The sequence below is a fragment of the Amorphotheca resinae genome (genome assembly GCF_003019875.1).
Source record: "Amorphotheca resinae ATCC 22711 unplaced genomic scaffold M430scaffold_2, whole genome shotgun sequence".
Classification (NCBI taxonomy): Eukaryota; Fungi; Ascomycota; class Leotiomycetes; order Helotiales; family Amorphothecaceae; genus Amorphotheca; species Amorphotheca resinae.
In genome coordinates this window covers 947,905-967,044 of record NW_020194472.1, presented here as the reverse complement: position 1 = coordinate 967,044, position 19,140 = coordinate 947,905, and the positions used below count along the sequence as shown (strand labels likewise).

The window sequence follows — 19,140 nt, the reverse complement described above, 5'->3', positions numbered from 1 at the left end:
TTATGTGACGATACCATGAGTAGTTGAAAATACATAGCTACACGGCTTATCTTGCAAATTTTGAGCAAAATCCCTAGTAGTAATAAATGTTCGAGGAACCAGGCTTGCAAGGCAAAGCCCAAGCCCCGCGCTAATTCTCGCCTCGCCTGAATGTGCTACAGCCTTGTTCGCGACCTCAACGTGACCTATGATATTCTCGGCATGAAAATGGCAGACCACAGGGCAAGATCCAGATCCCCACCACCAGCGCGGGACGGCTCCTCAAGACGAAGAAGCCGATCTCCTCGAAGGCGCGACGATGACAGAGACCGCCGTGATCGACCACGGCGTGCAGGTGGCGGCGGCTTCAGATGGAAGGAAAAGCGCAAAGACCCCAACGAAGAACGAGGCGGGAGCGAGAAGAGGTTAGAACGGGGATATCGAAAGCGCTCACCTTCGCCACGACGGGACCGAGACCGAACGCAAGGGAGTAACGGCGCATCAGTCGAAGACAAATTTGGAGTGGCAGACAAATTCGGGGCGAGCGCCAGCAAGACGGACAGAAAGGAGAACACGGATAAGCCGCCAGAGAGACCAGCTGCACAGCCAGCCTCCGTGAGTAGGAGCGAACCTATGATCGTGGTACATGTGAACGATAGACTGGGCACGAAAGCTGCGATTCCGTGTCTGGCGTCGGATACGATAAAGCTGTTTAAGCATCAAGTTGCGGCGATGATTGGCAGACAGCCGCATGAGATTCTTCTGAAGAGGCAGGGTGAACGGCCGTTCAAGGACCAGTTGACGTTGGAGGATTATGGCATCAGTAATGGGGTGCAGATCGATTTGGAGATTGACACCGGGGAGTAAAATGGAATGGAATTGGAACGAATTGGCGTTGGATTTGCAGTCAAAAGCAACCGGGCAGAACTATATTTTGAGAGTGTAATGACAATATGCTCTGATCTGTCCCCATCTGGACGGCGTTGGGTGATGTGGACTGGGGTCTCTCGAGAAAGATACATCATCGCTTTGCTGGGGGTTCGCGAGGCCATATGCACGATGCATCTGAAAGGAGGGCGTTGAGCTTCCTCAACGTCACCGAATATAATCGCAGTAATTGAGAGGGTCAATTAGCAAAATACTCTTTTACGTCCTCCATCACTCAAATAGACAATTGGGCCTTTCAGATTTCTGCGGTCTAGAGATGGTGCTGCGTGGAATATATGTTTATCCTTTTCCTTATCGATATCCAGTACAAAACCGCCCCTGATATAAAAATAAATATTTACTATTTGCTACATGAGCATCGTCGAACCTCGGCTCGACCCTCCCACCACAACGACATAGAGAGGTACGAGAACATATCATATACCTCCATGCAATGCTCACAACCCAACCGCACCTTCGCACACGGCGGCCCTCCCCGACAACGGTCGAATACACCGTGTCGACGTCGCCCGACCTCACGCTCCCGCTCCGGCTCCTGCTCCTCACCAACTTCGTCCTCCGCACCATCATCGGTCTGAGCGTGCTCCTACTCCTGTACTCCAAGTTCGCGCTCAGCAGCTTCTCCTCCCCAATACCCACCTATCCGCAGCCACCAGCCTTCTTCACGACCGACTACGTCTGGTTTCTCATCCACAAGATCACACCTTCGAAACCAGGTCTCCTGGCCGCGCGCCTCGCGTCGCATATCCCCCTCGTTGTCCTCCTTCCCTCGTCTCTGCTCATCCTCTACACGATCCTGTTGCGCATTCATACGACTGAGTCTCTACTGGTTCTTCGGGGCCTGGGTATCCAGACCTCGACGAGCAGCGAGACGTACCTGAGCACGGCGACGACGAGATTCATACCTACGGACAAGATCCAAGATATCCTGGTTAATGAAGCGTTCAGGGGGTTCGAGGTGAGGTATTATCTGGTGGTTGTGGTAGAGGGAGAAGAGGATGTGGTGGTTGTGTTCCCGAGGCTATTGCCTAGGAGACAGATTGTAGAGAGCGTTTGGAGGGGCGCGAGGGCTTGCTTGTATGAGCCGCATGGGGGGAAGGATGGCGGGAAAGGGTGATGATCTAGGAATGAAATGCGTCACATAACAATTGTTCGGTGTCAGGTCAAAGCGGAGTCTGGAGTTTAGAGAGGCCTGCTTGAGGTTGATGAATAGGGGTCGGTTGTTGGCATACAACAGGAAGTCCAAAAGCTTTTACTCATCATTGTACTTGTAAGAGCATCTTCTTCATATGTTCATCTTAATATTATAACACTTCAAATAAATCGGCACATCTAGGAGTAGGAGCCATTGTAATTTGTTATGTTCTACACTAGGTAGACAATGCAACTTATATACCCCCATATCCTGCGGTACCTATTACGGTATTCTCGCCGGAGAGATGATTTATCATAGGTAAGTCTCATAGAATATGACAATCCAAACCGCCATCCCTTTCATATATCTCTTATCATGATTGATCCGCGTCTAACTTATTCACCCTCCTAAACCCCTGCTCTTTCATGTCTTCAGAACTCTCAAACCCCTTCCTAACCGCATACTTCTCATTGATAACCTCCACAGAGTCCATCAAGGGCTTCTTCATCACAGGTGTATATGTACCTTGCAAACGCGGCGCATCATCCCCGCTAAAAACCTTCTGGCTCTTGCTTGCTCTGCTACCATCTGAACGCTCTAAATCTGATACTTTGCTTCCCTGGCTCGCTACAGCGCCCATCAATGTTCCTGCAAGCATCTCATCAATTTTTCTTTCGCGCCAGAGCTTCCATAAGTCGTCCATAAGTCCTGGAGTCCCATATTTGGTATCTCCGCGTTGTGGTCCGTCGCCAATATAAAGCCACTGCATTGCATCTTTCCTTTCTGGGTCATCTTCGCGGGGGAAGATGCAATCCCAGAGGACCAGTGGTGTGTCTGTTGCCATCTCGTATGTTGGTCTTCGTGGGTTCTTCTCCACATCCAGAAGTTCCGATACAATAGATGGTTTCTCGAGGCCCTGCCCAACAAGGAACAAGATAGCGACCATATGCCGAACTTGGTGCCACAAGAATGCTGATCCATGAAGCGTGAATGTATAGACCTTGGGGTTATTTGAGCTTGTAGATCCTGCAGGTAGGAAATCAGTGCCATTGAGATAAGCCAATGCACTAGTGTAATCCTCCACTTCCTCAATATTAGAATAAAATATTGTCCTCTCAAAATTGGAAATCTGCTTCCCCCCATCCACTTTGCAGAAATTCCGGAAATCATGTACTCCCTCAAAGGCTTTAGCAGCTTCTCGCATAGCCTGGATATCTAGCCATCCATCCTTGACCTGTCCCGGAGATCTCCCTGGTACCTCCACTTCGAGATGATGAGGTGCTGGGGAGAAAGCTGGCTGTGTGAAGAAGTATTTGTACCTTCGTTCTCGACATGAGAACCGGGCAGAGAAATCAATAGGTGGCGAGGGACACCAGGCCAGAATTCGAATATCCGGTGGCAGGAGGCGGTTCAAAAGCTGGCAATACTGGATCTCGTCTTTGACAGGATCGAAGTTGAGACTATCTTGGTACTCCGGGTCATCAATATTGAGTTCCTCCGTGCCAATGTCCTCGACATTTCCCTCGGACAGACCTAAAGGGGGAGCAGCCAATTCGAGCCCACCTGGCCTTGGCAATGTGTTGAAGGCATCTTGCTCCCCATCTTCTTTTGGGAACAGATTATAATAGTCATCTGCCACATTTCCAGGACTCTCAACCGCTTCGTCTACATCTTGCTTTTTCTTGTTTTTCCCCAGAGGTCGATTACTCCGGACACGGATTCCAATAACCTGCCCGAAAGCGCTTACTCCCTTGTCTGTCCTCCCACATTTACTGTAATCCGTTCCCTCCCAGTTGACCTCCCCTGGCTGCAATGGATGCGAACCTGCCGGGAAAATCAACCGTGCTTTATTCAGTGCTTTCCACAACTCCTCCTCGATCGTCGGAAGTGGGGTCGGATTCCCAGCGTGGTATTCGAAGCCGTTGTACCTTTTGCCCAGGTATGCAAGCTTGAACGCCACCAGACGGGTGTTGTATTTCGCGGGGTCGAAGTCTCGCGCTGTATGGGGCTTCTTCCACGACTTTTTCTCGGGAATGGCTGGTGAGAGGCTGTGTTTCCTATCAGTAAAGTCCTCTGGAGTGCTAGTAGAACGGACTAACCTCTGATTCTTATCCTTGAGCTCCTTTTCCAGCTGCGTAACACGTTCTACCAGACTCTCATGGGTCCAGTTACTATAATCCGGCTTGTTCTCCATCTTCGCTGCTGCAGAAGCGGCTCGTGCTTCCTGTCGACTGGCAGTGTTTTTCGTTCTCCAGCGCCGACTGCGCGACATGTGGAACTTGGCTTTGGAAGTTAGATTAACTTCAATTTGCCTGGTTATAGCGAAAGAGAATGGCCGCATGCCCTCCGCACGCACCAAGTCTCGAAGCACTACGAAGGCATAGAGCGGTTCCTGTCGTTGGTGTTGTCGTTGGCTCAAATTTTCAGGGACGAATGTTTTCTTATCACCACGTGACTTTGGCTCTTATCGGAAGTCCCTCCACGAGGCGGTTAAATTCATATATCTTCCTCCGTGGAAGGTTATGGTCTTGGAGATGGATGAAATACAGGTATGGATGACCCTCCAGAAGTAACAATATTGCTTCTTGGTGATGCGGAAGTTGGGAAGTCGACATTCCTATCGTATGTTCCCCTTCAGCGCCCGTGATTCTTGTGCCCGGTTGGGAACAGTGGAATCCCAGATTCAACGTAGGGCTCACGAAACCTAGGAGAATAATCAAAGGGTCTCCAGGCGACGCCTCCAAGGAATCCATCAACCCTCTCCGTGATGGGGACCAACCCTTTGAACTCGATATTCGGTTCCACGACCGCCCATATCGCCTTAAATTCTATGACACTGCCAGCCCTGAAAACTGGACCCTTCTAGACCCCAATGTTGTTGTCCTGTGCTACGATATATCTTCTCGCCCCAGCTTGGTTAACATAAAAAATCGGGTGGGTTTGATCCCTTTTGCTTGATATTCGTCTGTTCAAGCTCACATTTGCAGTGGATAAAAGAAACCCACAGAGCCTTTGGCCATAGAAGCGATTTGCCAATACTCCTATTAGGGCTGAAAAGAGATCTGAGATCAAAAACTGATCCAAATGGGACTATTCATCTGGAAGAGGCGTACAGGATTGCTCAGGAAACGAGATGTGATAAATATATGGAATGTTCGGCAATGACTGGGGAGCTTCTCCATGTGGCGTTCGGGGATCTTTGTAGGACAGCAGCTATGACTACCACAGCCAAAGGAGGGTTGAGCGATGGTGGTTGTTTGGTCATGTGAGGCAAAAAAGACCTACATGTAATAGAGGCTTGTCTTTCAGAAACACTCGCATGTGTCCCCCTGTATGAAGAAGATTACTCTTGAGCATTGCAATGTCAATGTCAATGACTGAATATGGTACATGCTAATCAGGTAGTCCGTGAAAATGATAGTAATTTACAAAAAAGGATCTCTTCATATGGAAGTCTTCGCAAGTCGTGGTGGTGGCAGAGGATGCCATCGTTTCCAATGGTCAGCCCCGTACCAGATTCTGGTTCTTCGGATAACCCAATAACCCACTCTTCTGAATTAACTTCTTAGGTGTATTCCCAAGCTGCTGTTTCATCAAACTCGGAAGTTCCCATTAAAATTCCAATGCAGTCAGTCCGGGTGAATCCATCAACGTTGGCGTAGATCTGGTAAACGCCCTCGTCGCTAGTTGGGCAGGCGCTGAAGCTCTTTTCATTGAATGTCAGAGATCCAAGAGGCTCTCCGTCCGTTGGAGGAGTGTACTCGAATGGAGACGTGAGGGCACCTTGGGGAATAGAGGCACTGTGGGCAATAGTATAACCAACTTGTCCGTCAGTCTGAACATAGACGAGTTGGCCGCCGGGGACCACAACACTCATGCTCAGTGTATTGGAGGATGAGCCCTGGGACACGGCTGTCTGATCGCCAGCTGAAGTACTGTTAGCAATGTGCTCTGGATAGAAATAAAGCACGGGAATTCCATACCTGGGCAGTTCGATCCTACCTGCTCGGGGCAGTACGTAGCGGTTGGTTTACCAATCCAGAACTTGGAGCCAGAAGCGTGAATGTTTGAGTTCTGAATGGGGCTGCCCGACTTGATTGCAACTAGCTCGAAGGTGTTGATATCAGCACGACGAATTGGAGATGCGGCAGCGAGGCCTGCGAGGGCGGTTGCAAGGAAATGTTTGGTATGCATTATTTGTAGTATTCAGGGCAATGAAACGGGATCAATGGATCTGAAAGGAGGAGATAGAGTAAGGTATGAGATGAAATAAGGACCTCAAGGGTATATATAGGTATAAATAATTCGTATTCTGAGAAGTCTTTCGAAGGTACCTACTTTTATCGCCACGGGAGCACTTCCTATAGCGGAATCACATCTGTCAGAGAACTACCTCATGACCTAGTCCTACCTACCCCAGGACCCCTAAGTTTGGCAGCAGCGTCTAGACGGAAAAAGGCTGTGTCAACTGTGGATGCGCTCTGCTCCGCTCTCTTGACAGTGACGGATGGCTTGATCACTGAGTCTGTACATCCCTCGTGTTGACACCCCTGGACCCTGAGAAGGCGTCTAACGTCTGACCCTTTTGTCTCCGTCCGTACGGAGGTACGAGGTACAGGCCTAGAAGAGAAAACTCTCCACCTGCTATTTTCGGGGAAGCCGTTGAATGACGACAAGTGGTGCCGCCGGAGGTTGAAGTCGCCGCATTGCACAGTAAGGTAGTTGAACTAGGTAAAATCGAAATTAGGACGACGCCGTTGCCTCAAACTACATACGTACTATACGGGTCTGTACCGAGTACCACTGCGTATACCGTATACTGTGTCACTCTTGGCGATGACGATGGCATAGCTGTATAGCTCAGCCAAGGGAACACCGCCCTTCGTATAATAAGTTAGGTGGGTTAGGTGGCGGATTAGGTCGTGGATTATGGGGTGCACCGATCAAGAAGGCATACGGAATTTATTAGGATTCAGACATTCATTCTAAGGTGCTTGGCCGCAATAATTCAAGTCTACTCCAACATTTATTCTCGTTTTTTTCTATTGCAATCTCCAACAATGTACCTCTTCCACGCCTATGCCAGCACTTGGGAAAGCGTTCAATGGAAATTCATCCAAAGATCGAGGGGTCTATATCTCCCGAAGACCATTTGGGAGTCAGTATGATCCGCCAGGCGGTTCAATGGTATAGCAATTGTAGAGCACACGCATGTCTGCGAGATCTCGGCTCACCACCCAGATGCACATCGTCCAATCGATTCCTTCGGACGCCAAATGAGTGCAGCACCAGAAGAAACAAGAGATTCTTGAAAAGGAAAAAGAGAAACGCCTCACTATTCCCAAAAGAGGGCACTGATGGACTCCCCATGGTGAACTCGACGGATCGCCTCAGCGAAGACAGGGCCAACCTCCAGAACTTCCAGCTTTGGGCACAAGCGACAATGCTCTTCTTGCGGGACGCTGTTGGTCACGACGACTTTGTCCAGAGCAGAAGCGTTGATGCGGGCAATGGCATCACCGCTGAATACGCCGTGAGTAAGCAAGGCTAGAACCTGGGTGGCCCCCTCTTTCTTCAACAACTTCGCCGCTCTCGTTATGGTGTTTGATGTATCAGCCAAGTCATCGACCAAGATACAAACTTTGTTGGTAACATCTCCTACGAGCATCATTGTGGCATTTTGGCGATCCGTAATACGGGTTGGTCGGCGTTCCTAGGGGATATGAGTGTGCGCAAGTTTGAAACAATGGGAATTTTTACCTTGTGGATCAATGCAAATTCCATATTGAGATCATCCGCAATTGCCGTAGCCCTCTTCGCACCACCAGCATCAGGACTAACAATGACAGCTTCTTTGAAGTCGGGGATGTTCTGTTGAATGTATCTCTTCAAGAGAGCCTTGCCATACAAGTTGTCCACGGGGATGTCAAAGAAACCCTGATACTGAGGATCATGCAAGTCCATCGTAATGATATGATCCGCACCGGCACAAGTCAAGAGGTCTGCAACAAGAGTTCCTGCCTGCGCGACCCACTGCTTGTAACCCGGCTTAGCCTGGAAAAAGTTCTTGGCTTCCTTGGAGAGGATTGTCGGGTCCTGATAGTCGTGCGTCGTGAAGACACCTGTTTGGGAGGCTGAAGAACTACCTCGGCCCCGTCCACCTGAGGCAGATTGATGAGAATCCAGGGTGTCAGAGCGTCGTGGGGTAATCCCGTTCGACAGGCCATTCTGCTGCTCGATAGAAGCCTTGCCAAGCTTCTTCTGCGCACCATCGATGCCGTTTGGCAGACCAAGAGACTGCGGTTGTCCGGGGCCAGGGGTTGAAGGACGACTCTCAAAGGTAAAGTCACACCTGTTGATGTCTGTAGGAGCCTTTGCAAGCGGTGCCCCAATCTTGTTATACGGAACATCAGGCTGTCGCGAATATGGGAATAAAGGAAGAACCGCAGTGACGCGCTTAGCGGATCCCGTCTTGCAAGCCGAAATCATGATGCAGAGATCGACAAAGTTATCATTCACCTTGCCGCCGCCGGACTGGATGATGTAGACATCCTTTCCACGTACAGAGTCCTGGATCTCGAGGCGGCTTTCGCCAACAGAAAATTTCTTTAGGATCCTCTGGCAAGGAGGGACACCAAGTGTATTGGAGACGATTTCGACAAGCTGGGGGTGGGAATTGCCCCCTAGAACAACAATGTTGCGGACCATGATGGTTCAGTGTTGTTCACAGAGGAGCTTGAGGCTGGATGCGGGAAGAGGAGGAGGATTCTTGGCGGGATGCAGTCTTTGCGAGGTGCCGCGGCTGAGGCAAAGCTTTGTTGATGCTGCAACGGGGAAGCCTTGGACGAGGCCAGAGACAATTGGAGAGGAGATGAGGAGGAGGAGGGGGCTATGAGGAGTGGACGAGACCAACGGGACCACGTCTGTTTTGATGTTTGTAGTCCATCAGGAGTGGAGGTTTAGAAGAAGGGACTGGCAAAAAATCGGTGTCGTGCGAGCAAGGTTAGAAGGAAAAAAGGCCAGCCAAAAGGAAACGAACCATCGCCAATCTTGCCGTTCGCGGCCTAGCCTTGCCGCGGGGTCGATGCTCGGTTAAGATTTCTGCAAGGCTGCGGAACGCGCGACGGCGACGGGGCGACGGGGAAAAGTTGATGCTTTGTACGCTGCATGACCAGGCCTAGACGGACGGGCGAGCATGCCAGAACACAAACACGCACTGGACCAGCCGGAATCAATCTGACAGCAGCGCCTGGCTGAGAACCCCCGTCCTGGAATGCGATGAAGATCCTGGAGGCCCAGTCAGCACAGCTGACCAATTACGAGGTGTTCACGCACCTGACGGAGCTCAAAGCAAAGTCGAATGCCCGCAAAGGGAACCGGGCCCTGGGAAGAGCCCCCGGGAATCTTGAGACGGTCGTTAAAGAGGTTCGTCTTGATGCTGATGTTGACGCTGCTGCTGAGGCTCAACACCATCTGGTCTACATTGCTGACCATACCCCGCACAGATACTGGATTACTTCTATGAGGCTCCCTCACCTCTCGGCTCCAAGCCCTTCCCGTACGACAGCAACACTATTAAGAGGCTTCTTGCAAGGTTACGGGAATTTCGACTCACAAAAGCCGAGATTATTATGATCATGAACCTGAGACCCACGAAGCCAGAGAATCTAAACACAATCATCGAAGAAATGGAAGGGAGATTTGATGATGACCAGCAAATGGCCATTGTAGCTGCCATTGCCGAGGTCTTGGGAAAACCGGATGGGGAAGCAGAGAGACAGGCCATGACGGATAATGCAAAGGAGGCTAGGAAGGAGAAATCGGATATGGAATTAAAGCAGGAAGAGGTGATGGATATTGATGGATAATTTTAAATGGTTATCTCCCACCTATGGCATGATGGGGCGGTGTTTTAGGTATGAGCTAGCACGGCGTTAGCAGAGTGTTACAATGATACCGTAAATGATATGCATTTATATTCAGCGCCACGGCTTTGCACCGCTATTATACTTGGCTGCAAATTGCAATTGACTACCGATCTCAATTGCCATGGCTCTCCGCAGCAAAATGCAATGTGGCATGTCAGTCATTGCTAAGATCTCGCCGTGTGTCCAGGGTCTGCTTTGAGATTCTTTGAAGGGCCGCGCAAGTCAAGACCGCAGATTCGGACACCTGCTGTTAAGACTGATATTGCTGCTTCGGAGTGGGACCCTCGTTTTGCCCCTTTTCGAAACTCGCTTAGCCTCGACTCCCCTGATCCATTGCAGGGCCAGTGGACAGTTCAGATCCAGAGAAAGAATATGTAACAGGAGTCACGATCCGATCCGTAGCTTCATTGTTTATGCATTCTATCTTTTTAACTCCATGTAGTCTTGGTCTTCCCCTGATTATCCTTACAATATGCTGAACCACACATGTGGATCCGTCTGGATAGCTACCTGTAGCAGGCAAATCATTCAACAGCACCATCGCAAAGCTCGTCGAGTTGGGAAGACTGCAACATAACACTTGGAACTAGGTCCGATTGATTGAGGGCTGGATATGTTTTCCAGTTGACACTCACTCGCTATTTTATGATCGTTAAGACTTGTATTTGATTCGATCGGAACTGCAATTTTCTCAGGAACTCTCTGGTGTCCTCTGTCTCTGGGTGTTCCCCGTCCCAAAGTAAACTCGGGTATTCTACAACACAGGATAGGTAGTTTCCAGCGCCATGCAGATGCTCCATTCCGAAACGCCTTTTTTTTCCATCCATATGCGCCATACAAATACAATCACTTTTCTGCAGCCAGAACCATCTTTTCTCTCTCACTCCTCCTTTTTTTGTGCTGCTTCTTCGTATGTTTCCGTTCATTCTCCTCTCTTCGCTTGAGGGCCTTGAGTTCTTCCGCCTTGATTTCGCCAGCCTTCTTAACCACCTTGGGAATGTGTCTGTGGCGCTTGATACGTCGGATTTCCGGCATGTGTGCGTATCTTTCCGACAAGGCCTCGTTATACTCCAGAGCCTGTCGCTGCTTCGCTGATTTAATGCCCTCTCGCTTTGAAGCGTTTGCTCTCCAAAGACGGACGTTCCCATCATCCGAACCACTGAGGACATATTTTCCATCACCGGTCATTCTCACTGCAAAAACTCGCTGCATACGCTTCGTGTGGTAGATATCTCGCGAATGGCCTTTGCTGCGATTCCAGAGCCGTACTGTGCGATCATAGGAAGCGCTTACGAGCTCCTCGCCCGTAGGGGAGAACTGTACGTCCATTACTGCAGCAACGTGGTCTTTCAACACATTTAACGCCCTATCCATCTTTCGCATATCAAAGATATATATATTATGGTCTTCGTTGGCCACAGCAAAGTTGAACGCCTCCATAGGGTTCCAAGAAATTGCATTGGAAGCAAAATTCAAGATCGTTTTTGCCAGAGGCATTGATGTCCTCAAATCATAGAGAACGATTGATCTATCAGTTGCCGCCGATGCTAATATCGAAGTCTCGGTCTGGTTGAATGAAACGGCTGTAATCGTATCCGTAGATGTTGGCCATTTGAGAACCTCGGGCGGGGCGGTATGTCGCTCCAAATCATATATTGAGATGACCCCGCTCGCTGCGGCAAAGGAGTTCTGCGTTCGATGATGGGACAAGCTCGTGAAAGCATTCGTTCCAAGCCATGTTGCAACTGGAGCCGTTCCTGATGGTGTATTATAAGGATCGAAGAGCTTGATAGATCGATCGCTAGCGCATGTCAAGAGCTTCTGATCTTTCGTCCAACACAGGCTCTTCACGATATTTTCATGGGCATTTGTATTCCATATTTCGTCTCTCGACGTCAGGTCCCACACCTTCACGACTCCATCACCACTGCCGCTGGCGAATCTGTGGAGAGACAAGGGATCTGTGGCAATAGTATATACGCCATCAACGTGACCCCGTCCCAAGTCTGCTATAAATGGCGCTGCAAACATGCGCTCCAGCTTGGTCGCATTTAGGGCTCGAGTACTAGGAATTATCAGCCTGCGTCCTCCATAAAAATCGGATACTGAACCTACTATTCTCGGGCGCGTTCGAATGGATGGAGGGCGGGGTCAAGGTTGCGACTTAGTTTTGCGACATCGGTTCCTGGCTGATACGCCGGAGGGCGACTGAGAGCTGTAATTTTCTAAATAGTATTTCCGTTAGCTTAGGAACCGGAATAGTTCAATATAGACATACCATGTTGGGCTCAGGACGTTGTTGCCATGTCGATGAAATTTCTCGCAGCGAATTTATGTCCTGAAGGAGAAAATCATGCGCTCTGCGCGGTTGGCGGCTCTCGCCTCCCGTACTTAAAGTTTACCGTTGCCGCGTAGGAGCTTGGTACCTTCAGGCGAATAGCTCCAATGCGACGCTCTGCTTGAACATCCCCCACAAACCTCATCACAACATCAAGATGGCACCCGCAGAGTCAGCTAGGATACAAGAGGCACAGAAGATTGCGAAGACAGATCCACGGAAAGCCGAAGCGCAATATAGGGAGATCATTTCCAAGCCTCCCTCAGCAACGTCTGATGCTGCTGTTCATGAATATGAGACTGCTTTGGTCAGCTTGGGAGAGTTATATCGGGACGAGAAGTGGGCAACACGTATGAGGCATTTGGTCTGGCAGATTGCTAACATCTAATAGGAAGGCGAATGAGCTGGTAGACTTGATCACGACGAGTCGGGCGGTGTTATCTTCTTTCGCAAAGGCGAAGACGGCGAAACTAGGTATGACCGAAACATGGCATCGCGCCTATGTATGAGACGATTAAGACACTGACGTTGATTCTCTTAGTCCGGCAACTCCTCGATCTCTTCCATGCTATCCCAGATTCAACAGATATCCAAATTTCCGTTACAAAGTCTTGCATCGAATGGGCTACATCTGAACGCCGGGGTTTCCTTCGACAAAACCTCGAGACCCGCCTGGTTGGCTTATACATGGTTAAGCAATCGTATTACGATGCCCTTACTCTCATCAACAGCTTGCTCAAGGAACTGAAGCGTCTTGATGACAAGCTCGTCCTCGTCGAAGTCCAACTTCTCGAATCGCGCGTCTACCACGCTTTAGGAAATGTAGCCAAAGGACGAGCTGCATTAACCAGCGCCCGAACTAGTGCCGCGTCTGTATACACGCCGCCTCTTCTCCAAGCAGGTCTGGACATGCAATCAGGAAAGCTGCACGCCGAAGACAAGGACTTCAACACAGCATTCTCTTACTTTATCGAAGCTCTGGATGGCTACCACACCCAAGATGAGCCCGAAAAGGCTACCGCAGCGTTGCAATACATGCTACTGTGCAAGATCATGCTCAACCTTGTCGACGATGTAAACCAGCTCATGACATCCAAACAAGCCATGAAATATGCCGGGAAGAACCTAGAGGCTATGAAGGCCGTCGCAAGAGCACATTCAAACCGATCTCTGGAGGAATATGAGAAGGCCCTGGGTGACTACAGACATGAACTTGGAAGCGATCCATTCATCCGTAACCACCTCCGACGCCTGTACGATGCCATGTTGGAGCAAAACCTAATCAAAGTCATCGAGCCATTCTCACGTGTAGAAATCGACCATATCGCAAAGATGGTAGGACTGGATACACAACAAGTTGAGCGGAAGCTCTCTCAGATGATTCTAGACAAGGTGATTATCGGCGTCTTGGATCAGGGGGCTGGATGTTTGATTATCTACGATGAGACGCAGAGAGACGAGGGTTATGATGCGGCGTTGGCTACGATTGAGAAGCTGAGCAGCGTGGTAGATGTGCTCTATACCAACCAGGCTTCTATGCTCGAATAGGCGGGCGTTTGGATGGGCATGCATACTTGTACCATAATGGCGTAGTTGTGTAAGGTGGGACATGAAAAATGCTACCGGTCAGGATTATGGAACGTACCATTCATTAACCATTACGCATGCAAGCTGTACTACTTCCTGTATACTTGCCATATAATAAGATTCCGCCGTGCGTCCCTAGGATTGGCTTCCAGCGCTTGATATAGTCTACAAAATGCTCAGGTTTCTTTTGAACTTTTGCTCAGGAGGTAAATGGCACCATAGGTACATAAAGTAGAGTGAAACTTGAACACAATCGATGAGCATCTTAGCGATGTATCAATTATCCCAAAGCATATCAGCATACTTTTGAAGTTACACCTTACCTACCTATCTAAATAAAGACCTGTTTCCTCTCTTTGATGCGAGAAATGCAATACACTACTCGTATTCATCCATCCAACTTCAATAGCTTTGGTAGCAGAGGATTTAGGAGATATGTATTAATCGGCTCTTCCTTGCTGCGTTTGAGTGATAGACAGCACATGACGATCCTTTGGATTTGTCGGAAGCCCCGATGCCACTATCATTACCCATTATGTTGTTTGATATAGTTTACTTTGCATATGTCGAGTAGGCGACCATAGTTGGCGGAGGGAGCTGGGGAGTTGCAAATACTGAGCGAATAACCAATTGCAGTCGTATTATTCATGAAGATCTCTGCCAGTACTCCAACAAATACAAGTTTACATCCAAAAGTGCTCCTTTCCATATTCCAATCGCATCAAATCTCAATCCGCTAATTCATTGCTTCCAAACAACGCCCTTCCCATTTCGTATTGTCTGCTCAAAGCTGTTCATCAAATTGCACGTTGGCCCCCACCAACCAACCCTAAAGCCCTCCTCTCCTCCCCTAGGAGCAAAGCAAAGACTCTCATCGCAATGGTATCCTCCTTCCAACCTGGCACGCACCCACGGAACTCATCCACAGCCTCCAAATGCCACTGCTGCAACTTCATACTTTCACCTTGACTACGTACGGTCTTACCCAACAGCTTGGAGATAACCCTAGTGCTATTTCTCCTTCGCCTCTCCTGTCCCCCAGCCTGATTTGCAGGTTTCCAACTCTGTACGATAGAATCGAGGAGTACCCAGTGATCTCTTGACCAGGTTGTGGATGATAGCGGCTCCTGGGCGGGGGAGGAAGGGATGGGCGACGAGGAGACAAATGCCACAGTTTTAGTAGGCGAGGCACTGCTTTCATATCCCGAACCACCGGCAGGTGTCTTGAGCGGTGATCGCAGACAGGATTTCGTAGGCGATGAGAATCCATGCATCGGAGCAGGTGCGAGATGCACAGTTTCCATCCATTTCGTGGTGCGGCTGTTTATAGTCTGATCCTCCTGCTCATTCGAGGTGGATGAGGATGTGGACTCATCGCTACAATTAGATGGCGAAAGCTCCGCTGATGGAGCCTGGTAGGTAGGGGTAGGTAATGCATTCGTCCTGCTTGGAGACGATGTCTCCAGTGGTCTCCGACCTGAGTCGACAGAAGAGCGTGGCTTCCGTGTGGAATGGTTGGATGCGTTTACGTTATAGGACTGAATACCAAAAATTCCGTATGTAGGCGGCTTGACAGGCGAAGAAGCAAAACTTGATTCGAGATCTTTACCCTCGCGGACTTTGGGTTTGAAGCTTGACTTTTGTGGAATTGGCGTGAAAGATTCTTGCGGTGGACTGCTGCCTCTCTCATCATTTTCATGCACACTTGACGAGCTACCAGAGCTTGATTCTTTGGGGAGAGAGCTATCACATCGAGAACTCTTTGTAAGGACGGGCAGCGGAGCTTTGTTAGGGGAAGATGCCAGTAGGGCAGAAATATCCCGGGTGCCACGTTCCCGAACTCGAGGTTTGAAGTTTGACTCTTGGGTGATGAGACATGCTGAGAGTTCTGCGGCCTCGAGGTCGTCGTTGGCACCGTCTTCCACAATATTTTTGGCCAATGGGACTCTTGCCTGCGACAGCTCATCGCTGTATACCAGTCGCTTGCTATTTTTCCTCCAAGGACTGGGAATCTTACTCCGTCTGGGCCTTTCGACACCGTCGTATTTCGGATTCTCCTGGCGAGGCTGGACCGCAGGCGAGGAAGAATTCAACGTTTCCAGCAAGAGGCCAAAATCTTCATCATCATCAACCCGACCAGTAGAAGTCTCATTATCGGAATTAATGACTATAACTTGACTGGTGCTTGCGGTTTCGATTTGTCTTACCACTGTAGCCCTCTCAGCCGCCCATTTTCGCTCCCATATCCCTGTGCCATCGAAAGCACTGGGATGGCGTGGATCTTCACCTGCAGAAGATCCCCTTACTCCAGCTGACTGGTTGGCATCGTTCACTGGTGATGCTACGGTATCGTTGAGACGAACTTCCTCTTCCGCTTGCCAGCTCATAGCATTGTAACTTAGCACTGACTCACCCTCTGATCTAATGGTGGAGAGACGAGGATTGGAGAACCGACGCTGCTCGGGGACCTCGAGGCTGTAAGCTTGCTTCCCCTCAGTGGATGGGACCTTGTTTCTAAACGGATCATCGTGCTTGATAGAGCTGTTAGCTTTGTCATGCTGCGAATGTTCAAGCGACGTATTTCCAGCCACATCAAGTCTAACAAGCGGTTTTTCTTCCGCCTCCTGAGATGAAGGGGGTTCGTCATGTGCAACCCTCGGCGAGGATTTCCGTTCCACAGCCGGGCTTTTGAACGGACTTCCTAAGCTTTGAGCTCGGCCTTGTGGAGAGGATGGTACAATAATATCTTGGAGTACACGTCCAGCACGTACCGTAGGGGATAAAGCCCGTCTCTGCCCCTCTGGCCCTGGGTTTGAAGCAGGTTTTGCTCTTGCAAACTGGATCGGCGGTGGTAGCGATGGGGATGAAAATATAATTGAAGGAGTTTCTGTCTCTCCTGGACGTAGTTCACGCTGCTGGCGAAGGTAGGCTGCCTGTGTATGCCTGCGTGGCGCTATAGATGGCGGTGACGATTTCATCTGCGAATGAATCAAAGATTCGTCTCCAGAAAGTTCGTCCCCGGCGATTCCTGTTGATGTTGCAACCTGACCATTACTATTTGATGTGATTATCTGGTGACTAGATATTTCGCCAGGAGGTGATGGAGTTTCTTCGGGTGTTGGAAGTCGAGTGGTGACCGAACTTTGGCCATTCTGATCAGCTGGGAGCTCCCTCTGGTCAGAACCTGGAACATTTAGTCTGTCCGACGCAGAACCAATCCTGCTCACACTACTTGGCTTGAACGACGTCTGTCGTAGAGGTGCCGGGGTAGCTGCGTCCAGTATCACTGATGGAATTGCGGAGAAAGAATCTTCATAGGCTTCTCCCTGATTTGGTTGCGCTGAGACGAGTGTTGTTTTTAATAAATCTCTACCAGGAGTTGCTGCTTCGAGGACCTCAGGCGCTATGCTCGAGAATGAATCCTCTATGTGCGAACGCTTAGTTGCTAGTAATGCGGAGATCTTCGACTTCCCAGCAGGGGTGGCCGCCTCGAGAATCTCAGGTGGAATACTTGAAAAAGAGTCCTCCATCCGTGCATTCTGCATCGACAGAAGCCTTGGGTCTTGAAGCTTGGATCCAGGGGTAGCCGACTCAAGAATAGCCACCGAAGGACTAGAGAACGAGTCGTCTTTGCCCGCCTGAACTCCCTGCACAGCGAGAATATCCTGATCCCTGACAGTGTCGATTGATTCTCTCTCTTGGCTTTGATTCGATGGACTGCTCAGGTGATGCCGTAACGAGGGTACAGAGTCCACTGAGATCATGCTAAAGCCTTCACTCTCAAGGATTGTGTCAAACTCCCGAAGCTCACCGACCTGGTCATCATCGCCTTCTCCTCCATCAAAAGGGCCTATTTCATCATCTCGTCCATCGATTCCCGCACTCAAATCATACTTCTCAGGCGATACCGGAACCATAGCCACGCTATCTTCTCCATCCTGGCCTCTTTGAGACATTTCGGGGGACTGAGATGGCAATAAACGGGTACTTACTGGTTGGGTCGGACTCAAATCTCGCGACCCGTCTATTATACGCGGGCTTGACCATCCTGCTTTGAGAGGGGTTTCACTGCCAGGATGGAATCTTGCGATGATGACATCTGGCTCAGGGTCTTCAACTGTGGTTGTCGATCGGATTGTAGAGTATTCTGACTGAGCGCGTTCCGCATGACCATCGATTGTAGATGGACTCTGGCTCACTTCAGCCGACACAGGTTCCTCGCCGTTCGAACCAGTTTCGTCCTCGAGTACCACAACGTCAGAGGTTAAAGTCCTCCTCCTTCCCTTCTTACCTGTGGTACTCGATCTAGGTTTGTCCAATGACTCGGTCTGCTTCGCCGATGGCGCCGACTTTCGTGAAGTCCCTTTCATTGATCTTGACCGCGACCTTCCCTTGCCCCTGCCAACTTCCACCTCCGTTCCAACTTGGAAATCCCAATCATCCTCGTTGTCCCCATCGCCCGGTTCAAGGATAGATTTCCTCCTTCCCTTGCCTTTCTGAGCGGGTGTGCTAGCTCGTCCACGTTGCTTTGCAGGGACTGGAGTTCCAGACTTCCTAGGCCGCCCTCTGCCCCTCTTTGGTGTCGCGACATGAGCCTCACCCTCTGTATCAGAGAGCCCCTTCACGGGTATGGTTGTCGTTGTCGTTCGTTCCCTCCGACGGTTCACAGGTTTACGAACCGGCGAAGGAGAGATAACCCCGCCATCATCGAAATGCGAATATGCATTTTCTATATCAGAATCTCCGGCTTCGACTGTGACTCGTATCCTCTGTGGTGAAAGCTGGTTTCCCACGTCCAATTGGAAGGTTTGCTTTGTCGGAGAGCTCCCTTGGAGGGGGAGGGAGCGCTTGACCTTGGAAGAGCGGGATGTTTTTGCTGGAGAATGAAATGTGGGCGAGTCATTCAGAGGGTCTGGCGAGGACCAGACGGCGCTGGACATGTTGCCAGCCGTGAATTGATCGGGAACAGGAGACGTCGAGGATTGCTGCGTCGTATGTGTGGTAGTATTAGATAAATAGGCGGGTAGAGTAGCTGGGCGTTTGTGGCCAGGTCCCTTGGATCGTAGGATCGTGGAGCGACGAAAGAGGAGGGGGGGGTGTTGTTTGTTTGTTTTGTTTGTTTACATTTTGGGATTTTGGGATTTCTGGGGTAGCGCCGGTCGGTCCCTTGTCCGTAAGGTGGTTTTGCGGATGAAGGAGAATTATTTGTCCGTTCCGGATGGCCC

General features: G+C 50.0%; 10 protein-coding genes across 10 annotated transcripts; 5 read left to right on the top strand and 5 right to left on the bottom strand.

Annotated features, from left to right (window-relative positions):
• Positions 1-192: 192 nt before the first annotated feature.
• Positions 193-977, top strand: M430DRAFT_33066 (hypothetical protein). Its single transcript, XM_024866291.1, has one exon. The coding sequence runs from the start codon at positions 208-210 to the stop codon at positions 844-846; it is 639 nt and encodes a 212-aa protein (XP_024723904.1). The 5' UTR covers positions 193-207; the 3' UTR covers positions 847-977.
• A 309-nt stretch (positions 978-1,286) lies between these two features.
• M430DRAFT_33065 (hypothetical protein) lies at positions 1,287-2,274 on the top strand. The gene has a single exon (XM_024866290.1). The coding sequence runs from the start codon at positions 1,361-1,363 to the stop codon at positions 2,042-2,044; it is 684 nt and encodes a 227-aa protein (XP_024723903.1). The 5' UTR covers positions 1,287-1,360; the 3' UTR covers positions 2,045-2,274.
• Positions 2,275-2,435: 161 nt separating this feature from the next.
• Positions 2,436-4,334, bottom strand: M430DRAFT_25119 (hypothetical protein; the record flags this gene model as incomplete). The annotated part of the gene is made up of 2 exons (XM_024865193.1): positions 2,436-4,110; positions 4,162-4,334. 2 exons carry the CDS (start codon positions 4,332-4,334, stop codon positions 2,436-2,438), a joined length of 1,848 nt encoding a protein of 615 aa, XP_024723902.1.
• A 253-nt stretch (positions 4,335-4,587) lies between these two features.
• M430DRAFT_33063 (hypothetical protein) lies at positions 4,588-5,496 on the top strand. Its single transcript, XM_024866289.1, has 3 exons — positions 4,588-4,684; positions 4,771-4,996; positions 5,050-5,496. Exons 1-3 carry the CDS (start codon positions 4,614-4,616, stop codon positions 5,329-5,331), a joined length of 579 nt encoding a protein of 192 aa, XP_024723901.1. The 5' UTR covers positions 4,588-4,613; the 3' UTR covers positions 5,332-5,496.
• Positions 5,497-5,627: 131 nt separating this feature from the next.
• Positions 5,628-6,256, bottom strand: M430DRAFT_16025 (hypothetical protein; the record flags this gene model as incomplete). Its single annotated transcript, XM_024863372.1, has 2 exons — positions 5,628-5,989; positions 6,046-6,256. 2 exons carry the CDS (start codon positions 6,254-6,256, stop codon positions 5,628-5,630), a joined length of 573 nt encoding a protein of 190 aa, XP_024723900.1.
• A 762-nt stretch (positions 6,257-7,018) lies between these two features.
• Positions 7,019-9,049, bottom strand: M430DRAFT_33061 (hypothetical protein). The gene is made up of 2 exons (XM_024866288.1): positions 7,823-9,049; positions 7,019-7,775 (listed from the first exon to the last, which is right to left on the bottom strand). Exons 1-2 carry the CDS (start codon positions 8,768-8,770, stop codon positions 7,398-7,400), a joined length of 1,326 nt encoding a protein of 441 aa, XP_024723899.1. The 5' UTR covers positions 8,771-9,049; the 3' UTR covers positions 7,019-7,397.
• Positions 9,050-9,202: 153 nt separating this feature from the next.
• On the top strand, positions 9,203-10,078 carry M430DRAFT_33060 (hypothetical protein). Its single transcript, XM_024866287.1, has 2 exons — positions 9,203-9,487; positions 9,568-10,078. Exons 1-2 carry the CDS (start codon positions 9,341-9,343, stop codon positions 9,928-9,930), a joined length of 510 nt encoding a protein of 169 aa, XP_024723898.1. The 5' UTR covers positions 9,203-9,340; the 3' UTR covers positions 9,931-10,078.
• A 751-nt stretch (positions 10,079-10,829) lies between these two features.
• Positions 10,830-12,288, bottom strand: M430DRAFT_114867 (hypothetical protein). Its single transcript, XM_024861571.1, has 3 exons — positions 12,269-12,288; positions 12,106-12,215; positions 10,830-12,055 (listed from the first exon to the last, which is right to left on the bottom strand). Exons 1-3 carry the CDS (start codon positions 12,269-12,271, stop codon positions 10,837-10,839), a joined length of 1,332 nt encoding a protein of 443 aa, XP_024723897.1. The 5' UTR covers positions 12,272-12,288; the 3' UTR covers positions 10,830-10,836.
• A 197-nt stretch (positions 12,289-12,485) lies between these two features.
• On the top strand, positions 12,486-13,876 carry M430DRAFT_95585 (hypothetical protein; the record flags this gene model as incomplete). Its single annotated transcript, XM_024869897.1, has 3 exons — positions 12,486-12,667; positions 12,720-12,802; positions 12,870-13,876. 3 exons carry the CDS (start codon positions 12,486-12,488, stop codon positions 13,874-13,876), a joined length of 1,272 nt encoding a protein of 423 aa, XP_024723896.1.
• An 836-nt stretch (positions 13,877-14,712) lies between these two features.
• On the bottom strand, positions 14,713-18,855 carry M430DRAFT_16020 (hypothetical protein; the record flags this gene model as incomplete). The annotated part of the gene is made up of 1 exon (XM_024863371.1): positions 14,713-18,855. The coding sequence occupies one exon, from the start codon at positions 18,853-18,855 to the stop codon at positions 14,713-14,715; it is 4,143 nt and encodes a 1,380-aa protein (XP_024723895.1).
• Positions 18,856-19,140: the final 285 nt, after the last annotated feature.